Below are 18,069 nucleotides of genomic sequence, written 5' to 3'. Positions count from 1 at the left end.
TCAGTCAGTACCATTTTGATTATTATGTAATTATTAGCCTACTTCCCAGGGAGAGAGGAAAAAGCTTGTTACAATTAAAATTATAATTGTGTGGATGTCAGGCCCTGTCAGCCCATTAACTATGATACAGACATAAGTATTACAGACAACACTGCCATGAACACAACACAACAACAACACTGAACAGATTGACTATAATTTAAAGTATTGAATGTGGTTTAATCCCATTCAACAAGTAAGTGATAGTGTAGGAGCCATCTTATTTGATTTGACCAAATGGCGCCCCCACTGGTTGCCTTGAGAAATGGCACCGTGGTTCCCTTTAATTAAGCCACAGGCTCACAGCTGTAGGTGGAAAGACGATTTTCAACAGCTTGCACGCAACGCACAAACAGCGCAGTGAAAGAAAGAAAGAAAGGAAAGAAAGAAAGAGAAGTAGCCTACTTTATTATTTGTTTATTGAACCCTGCGCTCGTCTGTTTTTTTTAGACCTTTATTTAGTTTATGTCTGGAGCCTGTTCTTGTTTTTAGTTTGCCCCCGTTTATTTTGAACCATACACTCACACAACACAAACTCCTACCAATAATACCAACCTTGCAGTCATCAATCGCCATCGACAAACAACTATACAACAAGTGAGTAAACAACAACAAGACGCCCAAGTCCCAAAGTGTGAGCACGTTAAACCGTATATCTCTGGTGAATGATTATATAGAAAGAAAGGCATATTGGCCCTACACTTTTTAACACTTATTTTAACCAAAGAAAATCACTTAACACTACCTTTATAAGCTTAAATCTAGCCAATCTTCCATCCCAATAAAAGAATGTGCAACTACACTATAATTCAGAAGGCATGCCTCATTTGACAGAGATTAAAGAAAAGTCTACAGTGACATCAAAAAACGTGAGCTTGAATATATTAAACTGCTGACCCCAACAAGAGAACCTCAGCATATTATGTTCTGTCTCTTGTAACACGTGCGTGAGGTTGCACAAAACAACTACAACATAATAGTTTGCAGTTTTGCAACGTGCAATATCTCATGAGTCATATGCCTTCTTTCGTCATACTGACAGTAACAGGAAATGACAGGAAGTTTGTTTGGTGCCTTGTCTTATAGCACAGCTTGAAATGTCTCATCAGAATATTTCCTCTTCAGAATATTTCAGTCTGCACAAGTTTAGTACCGTCCTAAAGCTAATTTGGCACTACAGTTTTAGTCACTAAACCTATGGGAAGAACACACAATGCTATTACAATTCAGATATATTCAAGAAAACCAAATTGCATCCACGGAGGCAGCACATCATCCCTATAGGCCAAATAAGCAAGATAAACAGTCTGAGTTAGATCAAATCAAATAAGAGCAGTGAAAAGTAACTATGACACACAAGGAATATCACTAGCATTTCATTTCATTTTTATTTTTAATTGAAAAAGCTCACAAAAACCTATTGATGCAATAGGCCCTGACGGCCACAGTGACTCTCATTACTTTAAGGAGATTGGTTACTGTATATCCATATACCTGTAAGCATAATATGCCACCTCCCTCCACCCTCACTCTCTGCCTTCCTGCCTCCATCTACTCCGTGTGAGTTTTGTCACAATTGTGTTGAGAAATATTCCCCTGTTTTGCATGGTAACCTCAAGGTTACCATCCGCAAGGTTGTGGCAACCAAGGTTAAGGCTGAACCCCTAATTGCTCCCAATGTGTTGGTTGGTGCCTTGCATGGTTTCCCCTGTCATCGGTGTATGAATGTGTGTGTGAATGGGTGAATGTAATGCACAATCTATGTAAAGCGCCTAAAGGTGATAAAGGTGCTATATAAATGCACCATTTACCATTTGTGCGTGCATACGTGCGTGCACAGAATGGTCTGCCTCAGTGCTATGACAGTGGTATATCTGGGTTCCTCCATGCTTATCTGCCACCCTCAGGCACTCCACGGTGCAGTGGTTCAATGTCTATTCATTTATAACGTTTGTGTAGAATCCAGTATGTCCACATCCCATATAATGAGACCGTATACCAGAGATGTACTGGAGAGTCGGTAACAAGCAAAACACAGCAGCTCAAATGCTTTGAAAATGAATGTTTCCAATGTTGCTATTGGTCAGCCACATTGACTCAGACCGTGGCAAGTCGATGCATAATGGATGGGTATGTTTCCCAGGAACTCATCATAATCTTGAATGTCGAGACACTGAGCGCGGGGAACAGGAAACCAACCCCTTCTAGTGAACGAGTTCTGTAGAATTGGAGTTGAATTTCTGCGTTGTATTGTCAAACGTCAACATGTGAAATCATAATGTGTCAACGCTTGCTCCTTAAGGCTGTAGGTTACTGGAATAATGTGCTAGGTAAGGATCTCTCAAAGTAGAAATATTTGATGGCAATTCAAGATTTTGTGGCCTAGAAATGGTATATGAGTTTCCATCATTCCAAATTCAGTTATGTCTATAATTTTGTGTTCTTCGGCTGATGTTTGAAAAGCGGCCTTTGAGAACCTAATTTGGGACTTCAATTGAACAGGAATAATTGTTGCCACTTTCATTATCACATTTGTCGTAATTTGTCTTTCTCCCATCTGTGCTCAAGAAGTGTGCGTGCGTGCGCGTGTGTGTGTATGCGTGCGTGTGTGTGCGTGCGTGTGCGACACACTGATGCCCAAGGTTGTGTGTGATGTGCTTTTTCCATGGTAATGTTCTAACAAGGCAGTGTTTGTTCAAGAGGGTGGAGCACTTGAGCTCAATGTGTCATGGAAGGAGTGGCGGAGGAGAGGAGACTGGAGAGGAGAAGAGACAGGGGAGGGGAGGGGAGAGGAGAGGAGAGGAGAGGAGAGGAGAAGAGAAGAGGGAAGGAAAGGAAAGGAAAGATGAGAGGAGACGAGACAAGAGGATAATGTTCATGCTATATACAGTCTACCACTCTCTGTAGCTATGCTGTCTACAAGGTTCAAAAGTGAAAGAATATATAGACATATGGATATGTCTATCTATACACACACACACACACACACACACACACACACACACACACACACACACACACACACACACACACACACACACACACACACACACACACGCAGTGTAGTTACTCAGCATATCTTATGTCGGCTGCAGTTGTTGAATGGAGCAGTCTACTTATAGAGCATGTGACAAGCTTTGAATGTAAAAACAGCAACTCCATGCCATAAAGCACAAAACGCTCTATGAACTTCAATTCATCTTAATAATGAGGAAACAAGATTCAACAAAGCTAGAAAAAATACTTTATTTTCGTCCCCGGGATTCTTCCACTTTGTGCTCGCCTTTATCACTCTATCTCTCTCTGTCAAGATAAATTATGCATGCAGTACAACCAACAAAGCAAGGCCCGGACACATTATTTGAAAAATGATCACCTCAGCACTTTTTACCCCTCGGTGTAACAACAGAAAAACAGTCTAAATATACATCCTCATGCATAATTGGGTGAGATCAAAAAAGTACTGCTATCCTAGCTAGAGACACTATCTAGAATGACAGATTTACTGTTCAAACAAATGATAAATCCCCTCCCTCCCAACTCCCCTCACTGTGATCACAGCCAACTGACAAGGAAAGCTGAGCAAAGGAAAGGAATATTTTCTCTAACCCCTTGACTTTCTGCAGATATATTATCAAAGCTACACCAGCAAATGAAATGCACAGTATATAGACGAATTCACAGAGGGGTGCCCTGGGCGCGGCCATTACTGAGGTGTAATCCATGGAGCAGGTGCTCCGTAGACCAGGTGTAGCTAATCAGTGCTGCTGCACTTAATGGTACACCTCAGTAATGGCCGCACCCAGGCAAGCCTCTGTGAATTTGTCTATAAGGTAGGGGAGTGTGAGTACTGTCTTGAAAGACATCGCAAATACACCCTAAGAGATGTGGAGAGAAATAAAATGAAAGTGAAACGTGCTCTTTCGACTGACCTCCTGAATGCAAAAAGAAATGTCCCTATAGCAGCTACCAGGCATTTCAGGCAGAAATATAGGTTAGCTCTAAAACACTACATGGAAGACGAATAATGGACTAATGGAGCTTGCTCATGCACTGTGAGCTTGTAACTGCTACAACTGCTATATTCTCGCTAATTGCTCACCTATTATGACATGTCCAGAATAGGGAATGTAGGGTTCAGGTGGTGGTTCTTCGTATTCCATGGCCAGCTGCAGTGATACAGTCAGGGCAGGAATGTTTTGCCATCAGTCATTGAGTATCTATTATTATATGACCTGTGGTTGTGTGATTCTCCTGTCAAGCGCAGGTGTGACATTTGTCACAGCTTTGTGTGTCTGGTCCTGTAATGAGCTGATGCACGCCAAACTGACTTGTTGGATTCATATTTTGTTGAGATGATAATAGGTCAGAAATCTTACTGCAAGGTTTGGCAAATACAGACCATTTGGGAGAACTAAATCTGTAGGTAGGTTCAGATTAGATTTTTTGGTGCAATAATAACACAAATTGATGATAGGCAGCTCAAATAAGATTGTGTAGAGCAAGATCTGATCTTTTCATTGCTCTCTCTGAACAGGATGCAACACACATTCCGAACAGGGATTGTTCGAACAGTGACAGAGTGAGACTGGGGCCTGTTTACCGCAAAGCGCCGGCGCAGAGCAATCATTTTATCATCATCATCACACCAGCTGATGCATAAAGATGATCCAGGCGTTAACATGTCTTTTGATTGAGTTGGCCTTGCGTGAAGGAAGTACGCGTACACGTCAATTGACCCGACGGTGTGAATTGACATGCTTTGAAGAGCCCTGTCATTTGAATTTTCCCCATCTCTGTTAAACACAAAAAAAAACTGAATACAAGAATCATGCAGTTGAACCACTTGCAAACAGCATTTTTGAAATGTTCAGAAAAAGTGAAAATAGCAGATTTACAAGCTCACAATACAACACACGATGGGATGATCTTTTAGATTGGCTATTTTCTGCCATTCTTCATAGGGTGTATGTGGTTAAAATACAGTTGAAGTTAGTTCCGAAGAGGTACTGCCTTAACAATCTTATAAAGATGCAGAAGTGAACACTAGGATGCTCCTTTGATCTAGTGATAATTGGAACATGTACTGTATTACAGATGCTCTAATTCAGCCACGATTTTCTCTATTAAGCAGATAATACAAGACAAGAAATAACAGCCAAATGAATAAAAGGAAATATAAGTGCAAAGGGCTCATTATGTTCTGAATTGAATGGCTTCAACCTGTCAGAAAAGTCATTTTCCTCGCAAGGAAAATATAAAAACCTCAATATAAAAGCTTGGCAGTGTTATAGCTGACATTCTACACACATTTGGGCAGTCCTTGAACTGAGTTTGTCTCCAAAATATAGAGGCAATGAATTTCACATAGTAGTTCTAAAAACACGGTGCACACACTACAGTAACACTGTTATGCGCACACATGCACGCACCCACACACACGCGCGCATGCACGCACACGCATGCACATACACACACGCACGCACAGAATAAAATCACTATTTCCTCAAGCATATTGGACCATTTTGCTTCTCTTATGTACCATGCACTAAAAAACATCATAAAACATTACGAATATTATCAATCTTAGCAAATTGCATCATATAAATTCAAAACAAGTCCTCTCTGTACAATATCTGCATTTTTTTCCTAATACCAGGCCTGAGAAGTTTGCCTGAGAAGTTTGCTTTAGCTTGCCCAGCCATAGGCTAATCCCATTACCTCACCCTCCACTGTTAGCTTCGAGAAGAGGCTCCGTATAGAGTTATCCATTCATAGGGCGTAAAGGTATTTCTGAAGAGCTGCCGATGATAAACTTGGGACCGGAAAGTACATTTTTTTGGAGTGTGTCACAGGCCAGGCCAGCCCGTGCCCTATAGACACAATGGTTGAAAGAGTTTAAAATGTTTATTTGTATTTATTGATGCTGAAGTTGTATTGGTACTGTATGTTTGTCACCTGCCTCTCCTCTGCGGTACTGGCACTCCTCTCTAGATTGGAGGGTGCCAAGTACTGTAGAGGAGGAGGGGTGTTTGTTCATGTGTGTATTATGTTTGGTCTTTATGTTAGGCCCTGTGAATGAATTGGGCCTTTGAAATATGTTGGAGTGTATATTCCTCTAAAGTATAGTAGTGTGGAAGATTACTCGTAGGCCTTAGTTGGCCGTGTGGTTGAGTCAATTGATTGCCACTTGCTGATTAGGGGATGGTTTGCCCCACCTGTATAAAATCAGGATTGCTGCAGGTGGAGGCAGTTCAGTATTACCTGAGGCTAGGAGAGACATCAGGGAGAGCTGCAAGCCAGGACCTCATCGAAGGTTAAATAGCCTGTAACAGTCTCTCAAGGTCTGTTTTTTCTTAAAGTTTAGCCAGCAGGTGTATTTTGTTTCCTATTTTTGGAATGTTATTTTGGCCAGTATTTATTACTTTTTGGATTGTCACTGCACTTTGGAGGTAAATAAAATGCCTGAAACAAACGAACCTGTCTACTCCCTGGAACCTCCAGCCAACGGCCAGCATTATCACAGAGTGAGATGAAACAACCGCTTACATCTTATTTAAATGGCCTGTGGCCAGTCAACCTCATCCACATGCGCAGTACTACTGCTTCCGTAAGATTGCATTGGGAAACCATGGTACTGGCTGACTGGCTGAAGCTTTGTAAGCGGTTGTTTCACCATGCTCTAAAAAAATGTACTTTCCGGTTTATCTCTTCAGAAATGCCTTTACTTATGATACTGCGAAAAGGGTTTTCTCTATACTGCTTTTGAGGGCTCGCCGCTCGCCCCATTTCGTGAGGTGAGGTTCCAAATGGGGATAGGCTAATCCCATTTTCCTCCGACAGTACCACACAAGACAAGACCAATCGATCCTAGGTCCCCAGCTAAATTAGTTAGGCTAATGCAGCACGCAAATCCACATGACGCATCGCGACATGTTGCGAGCTTGTAAATGGGCTAACATTCTTGAAAAAACGTGGCGAAAAGTTGTAATATATTTTTTAAACATTTTAACACCACAAATCTTGTATGGTGGTCCCTGGCACACAATATTTTCAGATGTGTTTCCGCTGGCAAATGGGACATTCACAAAAGGTTTCAGAACCATGCACTGCCCTAGCTGCTACACCATGGCCATGCCGACCCTGTCTGGTGTCATCGGTCCCGTTTTGACAGAGATCCACAAGTCCTCGGCGTTCCCGTCCTTTTTCTTCTTCTTCTTCTTCTTGGTCTCTGACTGTGATGTGGAGTAGGCGGCGTCACTGCAGCAGCAGCAGCTGTTGTGCGGGCGGTGGCGGCGGCGGCAGCAGCAGTGGCAGCACACCACCAGGGACGTGACGAGGACCAGCAAGGGCAGGGCCAAGAGCACCACCAGGCACACCGAGTTGTACACCCCCTGGCCGTGTTTGTCCGTGACGAAGCTCCACAGCTGGCTGAAGAAGTGCAAGAAGACGCTGTCTGTCTTCTCATCCATGGTTATTTATTGTGCAAGAAGAGGATTCGTTAGAACTCCTTCTTGTTTTATTGAGGCTGGCAGGGACTGTAAAAGTTTTCGTAATTCCCTTTTTATTGGGTCATGAAGTTTATAGACGCAGTAAAAAAACGACGACTGGCGATATTGAGCCGCTTCTGATATCTCGAATCTCTGCCAAATTAATTAAGAAATAAGACAGGGCTGCTAATTAGGTTGGCAAAGCTCCCTTTCTTGGTTCAGGCTGAAGATTTTTTTTTTTTTACATCCAACTTCTGAAGAGAGCTTATAGGTTGTCTGAAGGACAAGTTTTCCACATCAGAAATTACTGATAGGTTACAAGAGGTCATAGTCATCAAAATATTTCCCATCCAGTCAGAACAGCTGTTTGCAACAATCACCCAAAACCAAAAGATTATTCAGGTCAGACATCAGTGCCTGTGGCTCACAACTCTCCTCTGGTGCGTTTCCTACTTGAGCTGTAGCTCAATAGGGACAGAGCACAGTCATAATACACTGCCAAGTTTGCCAACACAGAGTTATCTGATGAAGGTGAGTTGCTGCTGGTGCGTACTGTACACGATTCTGTTGACATGTTTGTGTTTGATCAGATGCATGCCCGGAAACCACAGAGCTGGCCTCTATCCAACCTCGTCTTACCTCAAGTACCCTGCCTGCGGGCTATGGAGAGACGAAAGCTTTGTTTATACAAGCCTGAGAGACCAAACACTCCATTGTTTATGAGAAGATGCATTTCGAACTCCCTCACTCAATATGATATGATCCTGGAAATCCTGAAATGTTCATGAAAGCGGTGGAAGTCCTCAGGTGGCCAGACTGCCCGCTCTTCACCCTTTGTATTTGACCTCCTCCCTCTTTGTTCTAGGTCCTCCGCAGTCTCCTCGAACTTGTACCACCTCCCCCTCACCTCTCCTTTATTTCTGCTTCATCCATCGTTCAGCGTGTTGCGAGGTGATGGAGCAGGGAGATTCCTGTGGACAAGAAAATGAAGAGGAGAGAGGAGGTTAGTAGAGTGAACTCTATTGCAGGGGTCTATTACAGATAACCTCCCTGCCCTCCTCCACCACCACCGTGGCTTTCGCCCAGTGAGGCATATCACTATATCTCAGAGACAAATATTGCACTTTTTACTCCACTACAATTATATGAAAACTTAGTTAACTTCCAAACTTAGATTTGGATTATTATTAGAAAACATACATTAATCACTTCAGCACTATAGGCCCTTTGAATTCTAGACTTTTACTTGTAACAAATTAATTCTATATTGCAGTATTGATACTTTTACTTAAGTAAAACATGTGAGTACTTTTCCCACCACTGCTTTCACCTCCTCCTCCAACACTCCCGTCTCACCCCTATATTCCCCCACTCCTCCTTCAGCTTCAGATTTTACTCTAATTTATGTTGGAGTGGAATACGTCACTACAGATCTTCACTATGGGCCGATTCATACTCCTATTTTAGAGCCGAATAAAAGTCGACAATTTGACGTCATTTGAGGTTCGGGGGGGGCGGGTACCGTCCTAAAGTCGTCTCTTCGGTGCTACTGAAAATTTCTGACGAGCCGAAATCATTTAGGCACTACAGCTAAATAGGAGTATGAATCGGCCCTAAGAGTCTCACTAAGAAGTGAATGACATAGAAAGAAAGAGGATATAGAAATAGAGAGAGACGAGATGAGAGAAGAACTGGTTTGGATCTGAATATACACACATAATGGTTCTAAGGAACACCTTGAATTAAGGATGCAGCTATAGAGGTGATTATTATTTATTTATTTTCGTGAATGTGGTATTCTCACATTATCCATTGTCCACACATTACTTGACCTGCACAGTTCTTCCCACCTGATTGAAACATCTCCGGTTATTTATCCTGCTAATAAAAGTACCATCACAAACGGTTACACTAATAGAGGCTATATGCGCATACATAAAGTGTATGTGCCGTTCAATGCAATCAGACTTTTCTGTTTTGTATGCACAGTATGGACTTTCAAGGCCAGAAAGTGTCATGAACTGTGTACTTCTATTTGTAGTTTTGTTCCTAGTTTTTCCTGTCTGATCTAATGTTTGCTACCGGTCTTGTCTCACCAGTCTGTAATTGCAATTGTATTTCACCTGTGTCCAGTTCAGTCTCAGCCAATCATGTTGCTTGTAGTTTTGTTTCACCCGTGTCTAGTTAGTCTGTGTCTATTTAAGCCTCCTTATGTTCTGTGTAACTGTGTTTCCCTTGGCAGTTTAAAACTTACCTCCAAGCTGACCTTCAAGCTCACAATGCATCACAATGCAATGTGTTGTGATTGATGCTAGGGACCAGGGTAGTAGGGTTCAAGTGGTTAAAGATAAGGCCCTCTGCACACTACAGGTACAATATTGTTCAGTGCTGGGGGAAACATTGTAAAGTAACATTTCAGTACTATAGACACATTTTATTCTGACCCCTCCACGAAAAGGCCTCGTTGTCCTGACCCCTTATCCATCATTTATACATAATGGATAATTAGTGTTGACTTAAACTGTTATTCGTCTATAGTTCTCAATGATTAAGTTGTTTTCACTTGATTACTTTCTGTGCCAACATTTTAAATTGCTTTTGTGTTACTTTGACAAAATTACCTCAAATGGATTAAACGTGGAATAGAGAAGAACGCTCCACGCGCAGTAATGTTGTTGGTATTAAATGTTATTTTGGCAGAATAAATGTCAATGCCGTGATGAAACGCAAACAATGCAGAGGCTGCAGCATCCTCTAGTCTAAATTGAATTGAATACAAGTCTAAAGAGAAGAGGTTATTGCATTAGTCATTAGTGAGTGACTGTTTAGACTCTAAACCGTAGAGGCTGGGGGAAAATTCAGAAAGTAGTCCCAAGGTAATCGAGGTTTCGGGTCTCACGAACATCATACCCCTCACTCGGGTGACCCAGCCGGGGTGATCAAGTCCCGACTTACGTCCCAGTAGCTACCCTCGATCAGACCCACTAGGGAAAGACCAGGGCCGCACTCCGTTGGAACCAGGTACAATTTGGCATGTGGAGGGACTAGGCTCCGTGGGTTGCCTCCTGTCCGCCACTCCATATACTTAAAGATGGAGTGCCACAATCTTTGTATTTTTCCAGTTTGTCGTGTGTCTATGAGGTGACAGTACTTCATTAGACATGCACCCTGAGGTCGTTTTTATGTGCAATGGTGTATTCACTTTGTATTTAGGGTTTCTTCCTGGAGGCTGAACCCTTGACAGTCAAACGGGCCAATGAAATAAACAGTAATATAGTCACATCACACTATCAGCCCCTCCCCTAACCCCTCCCCCTTTATCATACAACTACAGCTGTGGGTGCGGCTTCAGTTCAGGTGGATCCCCACCCATCACCACCCACCAGGCAAACCAGGCATACTTAATGAACTGGTGGGCATGTCCACGTAAAAGCATGATTTTAACAAACTGTACACTTTTTGGAAAATGTTCTTCCTCCTTATATCATAATAATACCTGATCATGTTTTAAGGGTGGGGAAAAATCGTGGCACTCCATCTTTAAACCCTACATGTACTTATTGACCGGAGTACCCCAGGAGTCTATACTAGGCCCCCTACTTTTCTCCATCTATACAGCCCACAAGCTTATAGAGCTTATAAATCTTCTATTTTCACCAGAATAGGGATTCATGTAGTTAAAGGCTGCCCCTCGACCTTCATACAGTATGGTGAAGGTATGATGATTTATACTGTAGTGTTAATTCACCAGCACAAAAACCTTCACAGGAAAGTCTCTCACCAAAGCTCTCCTTTTGCATTATGGCCTCCGAACAGAGCCTCTGTGTTCCGGATTCACAGTGAGAAACGTTAGTCAGATTTCCATCTCATATTTGACTGCGTCTTATAGGCGCACCGTGCACCTGTACGAATAGAGCAATAGAGCTCAGTGGGGCTCATGTGTGAAATTGGTTTACGGTCAACCTTCGGCTTTCCTTCCTGCATCATTTACCCAACAGGAAACTGAGCTGTGAGAACTTAGTCTGCCATGTCGTCTTGAGACGTCAAAAGAACGCTTCCTATTTCAACAGCCTCTATACTGATTCTGAGGGATGGTGATGTGTTCATTTCTATTTCCGAGTTCATTGTTGAATTACAGTTGAGACGCACCAATGACAATTAGGAATTAGAGAGACAAGCAGCTCAGTGTTGTTAGTGTCCCGCCTTGAGATTTGGGGTTTAATCATAGACTATATATTATATAAATGGTACCCAATGCCTCTCTGCTTGGCTTGGCACTTTGGAATGGCGATCTGTGGGGGGGGGACGACGACGACATACTAGTGTCATTTCCAGGGGAGAGATGTCACGCTGCCTCACTCTACAGTAACAAGAGATAGGCTACAGCCCTATGGGCCACATGGTACTGCAAAGCTTTACTAGAGAGAGAGAGAGAGAGATTTGTTATTGCCTGTAGGCCTACAACAACAAATTGCAAGTTTAGCCAAGCAATCGTATTGGCTTAACACGCATAGCAAGTGAACCGCCATTGTATTTATGCATATTATACTGAAGATACAGTACATGGTTGGTAGACAGCAATATACTGAGTGTTAAATTATGTATTTTACTGTGTATAACCGTGTGGAATCGAGGCTGTTTATTTCTCATGGAATTGTGGGTTATTCTGTGTGCTTGATAACACTTACATGTGTCAAGCATACCGATAACGGATAACCATGGCTCACCACTGTAGCCATAATCATATATAGCAAAGGGCCTGCTCTTAGAATGAGAGCACAGTAAACAGTGTCACTGACAAATAGGAGTCAATTGCTGAGAATAAGAGTTGCAGCATACCGCTTCATCGTGTCATAAATAGGTATGACCTACAGTACACTGAGAGCTTAAGAAGTGATGTGGAATCAGAAACAAAATGGTTTCAACAGTCTCTGCCTGTCCGGAAACAACAATGACTGTACTTATAATGCCATGTTTATTTGCCAAGTGCATCATGCACAAACCCACACAATGAGTTAGGAATCTCACAAAGATGTATTATTAACCACAGCGGAAATTGCAGTTGTACAATATCACGTGCAATGTGTTCTGAGCTTCTAGACTGGCACACTTTGAGATTTTGAAGTAAAGGGAAAAAGGTTTGGGCCACACATAGACCCATGTCGGACCATGGACAATGGGGTTTAAGGGGTTAATCATTGACGTCAGTTCCATGTAATTGTTATATTTACATGCAGCATTTTTGCCCTCTAGGGATCTTAAAGTTATGCCCTATCAAAACATTCTATTACCATGGATTCCTAAAGTTTTGGGGCCATAATCCACAAGAACAAAATGTATGTCTTAAGGGGATTAAAAGGTAATTCATACTGTATCTCTTGTAATGTGGTAACCTGCAATAAGTGGCCGCTCTTAGTCTTCACTTCAGACAGTGAAGAGCGGCCGCTTGGGAAATGGAAGGTTCCCATGCAGTTTGATCCCCGGCTCAAGTGTCCTTGAGCAAAACACTGAATCCCTAATTGCTTCCTATTACAGGTTGATACCTTATTTGGTTTCCTCTGTCGACCTGTCGGTGTGTGTGGATGTGTGGGTGAGTGGGTGAAGGTATAACGCACACAGGTCCTTGAGGCACGTCCCACTGGGAGGAGACCCCGGGGCAGACCAAGGCGCAGTTGGAGGAAATACATCGACTCACTGGCCTTGGAACGTCTCGGGATCCCCCAGGAGGAAGTCACTAATGTTGCTCTGGAGAGGGAAGTCTGGAACACTCTGGTGGAGCTGTTGCTTCCGCGAGCCGACTACGGATAAGCGGTTGAAAATGGATGCCGGATTAAGCATTTGCTTTATAAATGCACCGTTAACCATTTACTATATTAGGTCTTTACTCTTTACCGATAGCAACCATGGGCAGCAGTTGTACAGTACGTAGAATGCATTATTCTGATCTATATAATTTGATCATAATAATGTGCATATATAAATTAAAAAATCTGATATAATCAAATATATAATTGTATCTTGCTTTTAACACAGTCTGGCGCATGTCACACCAACATTTCACGGCACATACTTGTATGAGTGACCTCTTGATCTGAGCTTAATCTGAACATAAACAGCAAAATGCCCCAGCTAGATCTCTGGCCACTCTTTGGGCAGTGTTGTTGAAGTATTTCTGGCTCACGATCGCGCTGCATTCAATCATCATCATCAGTACTGCTTGTCAAAGTCCTCTTTCAGCAAGGCTCTGTTTATTTGTGGCGCTATGCGGCACTAACTGAAGGCGCCGGCCCTTTAAGTGTTACGTTTGTTTATGTGTGTTCAAAGCAGTTTTGTGACAAATGAGAGGTATACATAAAGGAGAAGTATACACAACTAAAATCCAGCACGGTCACGTTAGAATAAATGTGTCAACATGCTAAAAGAGAAATGGAGGCGTCAAGTTGAAGAGGCAAAGCGAGTACAGTTTTATGTGGACATCCCAGGTTTTGTACGTTTCCCCCATACTGTCATTCTGTCACTCAAGCCATATACTGGTTCAAAATGCAATGTTCCTCACGGACATGCAGAACATCATTAGAACATTTCCCTGAAATGCCATAGCAATTATAACACTGATGGCCCTTTGAATCCTGTCATAACCTCATACTGTAGCCCTATACTGTATGTCTCCCTCTCGCTGCCATCGTGTTGAATCCAAATTATAGCGGGCTCCCCGCTGTTCTGTGAAAGAATACTGTCATTCCAAAACAAAGGCTATGAATGGGTACTTTCTCATGACATTGTGTTTGCTCAGGCCAATTCATAAACAGGAAAAGGCCATTGCAGGGCCACACAAAGCCAGGATGGGGGCCGAGAAAAGTTTTGATTGGGCTCAGTTAGCTCTGGCGGCTATTTAAAGGAACACGTGCGACCTAAAGACAGAGTGATGACAGAAGGCATGGCAGGAATCTTTAATGACTCGCCCCAAGCAGCGCACAATTAGGGCTTACACCCCCCCCCCCCCCCGCACGTGCGCACGCACGCACATTCCCTCTCATTAGCCAAAAGAGCCAATCTGAAAATTCACAACATCCACTATTTTTGGTGGGGATTTGTTTTAAAATGTTGCCTATAATAACATGGCCAACAATAGGGACGCCAGGTTGAACGTATGGTAATGTGTCAGGTTTGGCATCAATTATTTTGCCAATTGCATTATCATACTGATTTTTTTTTTCTTTCAATCAGAAATTGTTTAGTTGAACAGTTTTTGTTCAGCAGTCATTCACTTTCTCTAACTACTATGTCCAGGATAAGAATATATTGTTAACTCATTTTTAACCTTCATGCAAAACTCTCCTTCCCCTGGACTTATTGACAGCATTGATTACAGTGTTTTTTCATCCCATTACGCATCAATACAAACTTAGCTAAATAGTTAGAGAGTATCGACTAAGATGATGACAGTCTCTCAGATACATTTGCGATCCTTTTCAACAAACCGATGGTGCATTGAAAGAGGAACTGTAGAAATCAAGTCAAGTCTATCAAGTGTGAAATCAGAAAGTCACTTCATATACCATATTAGTTGACAAACGTTTTTTTAACAGGCTTAGGGTTTTGACAAAATAATTCAACTGCATCTACAGTCTGTCTAAAATGATCTGGGAAAAGTTGTACAAAATGGAAACTTTCAGAAATTGAAATGGACAAATTCACATACCAGTGGTGCTCAGTGCCTTCCTATCACCGGGAGCCTCTTATCTTATCACCATTAGCTGCAACTTCCTATTAAAATTACCCAACAGAAAAGAGTTTCCAAAAGAAAGTCCACAGTACTGTGTTAATTGTGGCCTTGTTTCAACCTACAACATGCAGTCAACAGCTATATCAAAGGACCAGACACTTTCAAAGTGCCTCAAGATGCTGGGACTCAACAGATGTTTGCCGCGTATAGGCACCTTACCCTTCAGCACTTCTGAAGTGACAGGCTCTTATCCAGTCTCCCCCTTCCTCTCATCCGCAGTCAGCTGCTGAAACTTGTAATGTGTCTGTTCTGGCATCTGGATTCTGTTCTTCAACCCCTCCACCCTCAGAATTTTGACGAGTCCTCGCTTTCTGTTCCTCCTCTCTATCTCTGTCTTCTCCTTCTATTCTTGCCTCTCTCTCTCTCTCTCTGTTTTCTGCCTCAACTCTCTTTCCTTTTCTGCCCCCCCCCCCCCTCTCTCTCTGTCTCTCTCTCTCTGTCTCTCTCTCTCTGTGTCAGTCAGTCTGTGGGAAGCAGCGTCACTGCACCCTGCCCACTGTGTGTAAGAATGGGCCCTCTGTGCTTGTGTGTGCCGGTGTGACGCGCGCTCGCTCTGCATTCTTGTGGTTACTTCTAACACACAAACACACACACACACACACACACACACACACACACACACACACACACACACACACGAGCCGAGTGATGTCAGAGAGTGAAATATTACAAAAAACATGCACAGAGTAACAGAATACAAATACATAATTACATGCGAATAGTAAAGACTGTGTATTTAATGTTCATGCAACACCCTAAGGATGAACAGCCTTGGTGGGAAAAAGAGTGTCAGGCAACTTCACATCAATACTTTTTTCTAGTTGAAAATATATTTACATTAGAAGATTTGTATGTAATAAAGAAGTGCATCTAGAATTTTTTTGCCCAATCATACCTTAGGCTTAAGTCACCGATTTGGTTTGTCATGCTAACGCTCCACAAATCTCACTGTCTGGAACTGAAAACAGTGACCCCCCCCACCCACACACACGTTAAACTGTGCCTGCAAGGTTGAAATCAATTGCTTTCAGTCCAGTGAAGCAAAAGCGGCTTTTCTTTAAAGTGGAAGAGCCGGTCTTTGACCTGAAGTAAGCTCACTTTTTGAACCAAGGAAATTAAATGTGTTGTATTGTGTGTGTGTGTGTGTGTGTGTGTGTGTGTGTTTTGGAGCAGGTCAGAGTATGAGCAGAAGGGGTCATTCAAGTTCTGAGATATCCCAAAAATCCTAAAACGTTTCAAATGTTTACTTGTGTAAACAATGTGTACTTTTTTTTAAAGTACAAATTGCATATGCATCACATTGTGATACATTGTGCGCTTGTAGATTGGCTATTAGCCTATTTACACTATTTGTTGTATGGTGAAGTAATCAGCCTGTCAGGAAATGTCTTCACAATGACACCCGTAGCAGAAATGTCAAGAGAAGGGACATGTTCTTCCAAAATTGCATAATGCTTAACCACTTGTGAACATGATGTATTTTATGCTATGCTTCAGGACATGTTTACAAAGATTGATGGGGTAAGCCCGCCCCTGCATTCAGGTGTGTCTGAGCCATCCAAGGAAAACGCCTACCGGTAGATAAAAAATAAGCAGATATGCATTGCATTGCATTGCACACACACACACACACACACACTCACACTCACACTCACACTCACACGGCACAGGTGTTGGCCGAGTGGCTTTGGGTGTAGCACTACACGACACGGCAAAGTCATTTGTGAATAGCCCTTGATACATTGCACACAGTCACCTCTCCCTATATATGTTGATTAATGATCCAGAATGCCATTTTGTTGATGGAAACCCTCTCTTACAGTAGTCCATACCAATTTGTATGTATGTACTTTATGTCCCATTTCCTCTTTGCAAACATGATCTTGATTTAATGCGAAATGTACAGCATGTCCATATTTGTATTACGTGGACAGCACAGACCAGCATCGCTACAGTGCTATGCAACAGCTTAAAAGGATTCCTGGCTACACGACAAATATGTCTTAAAAGTTAAAACATTATACTTGTGCTGTCAAAACCCCAAATTGGCCTAAATTGAATCACTGTCAATCACTGATCAGTCAGCACCTGGTGACAATCACTGATTGGGGAGAGGCACAGAAAACAGGAAGTGTTTGTTCAGTATGAGAGCAGCAGCAGTGGAGAACACTGCATGGAGAGAACAGCAAAACAACTGAAAGACTAACCAAACATTGGAGCTGGGAATACCTGTCAAGCCATCAAGGGGAATGCCACTGGTGTGTTAAGTGTTCCTGCATTGCAGCTTATTTTATTGCTTAACTTTGATGCAAGTTATTTTTGTTGTTGTGCTGCTAGGCCACATTTAACTGCTATAATTAGCTATAATAGTTTGATTTAAGTTGCATATAGGCTTGCTTAGTCGAATTGATGATCTTTAATTGAATAATGAATATATTATGAGTTAAGACAACCTGTTTATTTGGATTACTTACTGAAGTGTCTAGTGATTCAGTGCTGTAGGTTACATCAGTAACCATGGTTATTGAAGTGAGAAATGAGTGCATTTCAGTTATTGTTTTTGTTTGATTGACCTTACATAGTTAATGACAGCTTGTATTTAGTTTTTGTCTTTTTCTCTGTTTAAGGTTTTCAACCTAATACCTACTGTACTTACCTGTACTGTACCACAACTAATCTCAAGTAAAAACAAACAGAGGAGGAAAGAAGTTGTCTTTTTTAGTTGACCACAGTTCCCCCTGTCGGCTTAGGGCC

General features: G+C 42.2%; 1 protein-coding gene across 2 annotated transcripts; it reads right to left on the bottom strand.

Moving 5' to 3' along the window:
* Positions 1-3,282: 3,282 nt before the first annotated feature.
* On the bottom strand, positions 3,283-15,680 carry kiaa0040 (KIAA0040 ortholog). 2 transcript variants are annotated; one of them, XM_080778611.1, is made up of 2 exons: positions 15,475-15,680; positions 3,283-8,500 (listed from the first exon to the last, which is right to left on the bottom strand). In XM_080778611.1, the coding sequence occupies exon 2, from the start codon at positions 7,509-7,511 to the stop codon at positions 7,161-7,163; it is 351 nt and encodes a 116-aa protein (XP_080634737.1). In that variant the 5' UTR covers positions 7,512-8,500; positions 15,475-15,680; the 3' UTR covers positions 3,283-7,160. The 2 variants fall into 2 exon arrangements, with proteins under 2 accessions (XP_080634737.1, XP_080634738.1); XM_080778612.1 differs by lacking the exon at positions 15,475-15,680 and adding an exon at positions 15,232-15,297.
* Positions 15,681-18,069: the final 2,389 nt, after the last annotated feature.

Source organism: Protomyctophum bolini (genome assembly GCF_963924005.1).
Source record: "Protomyctophum bolini genome assembly, chromosome: 12".
Classification (NCBI taxonomy): Eukaryota; Metazoa; Chordata; class Actinopteri; order Myctophiformes; family Myctophidae; genus Protomyctophum; species Protomyctophum bolini.
This window is presented reverse-complemented; position numbering and strand designations above follow the sequence as displayed.

What these genes read in the sequence shown, in the direction of transcription:
- kiaa0040 (XM_080778611.1), bottom strand. Translation starts at nt 7,511, where the DNA reads ATGGATGAGAAGACAGACAGCGTCTTCTTGCACTTCTTCAGCCAGCTG.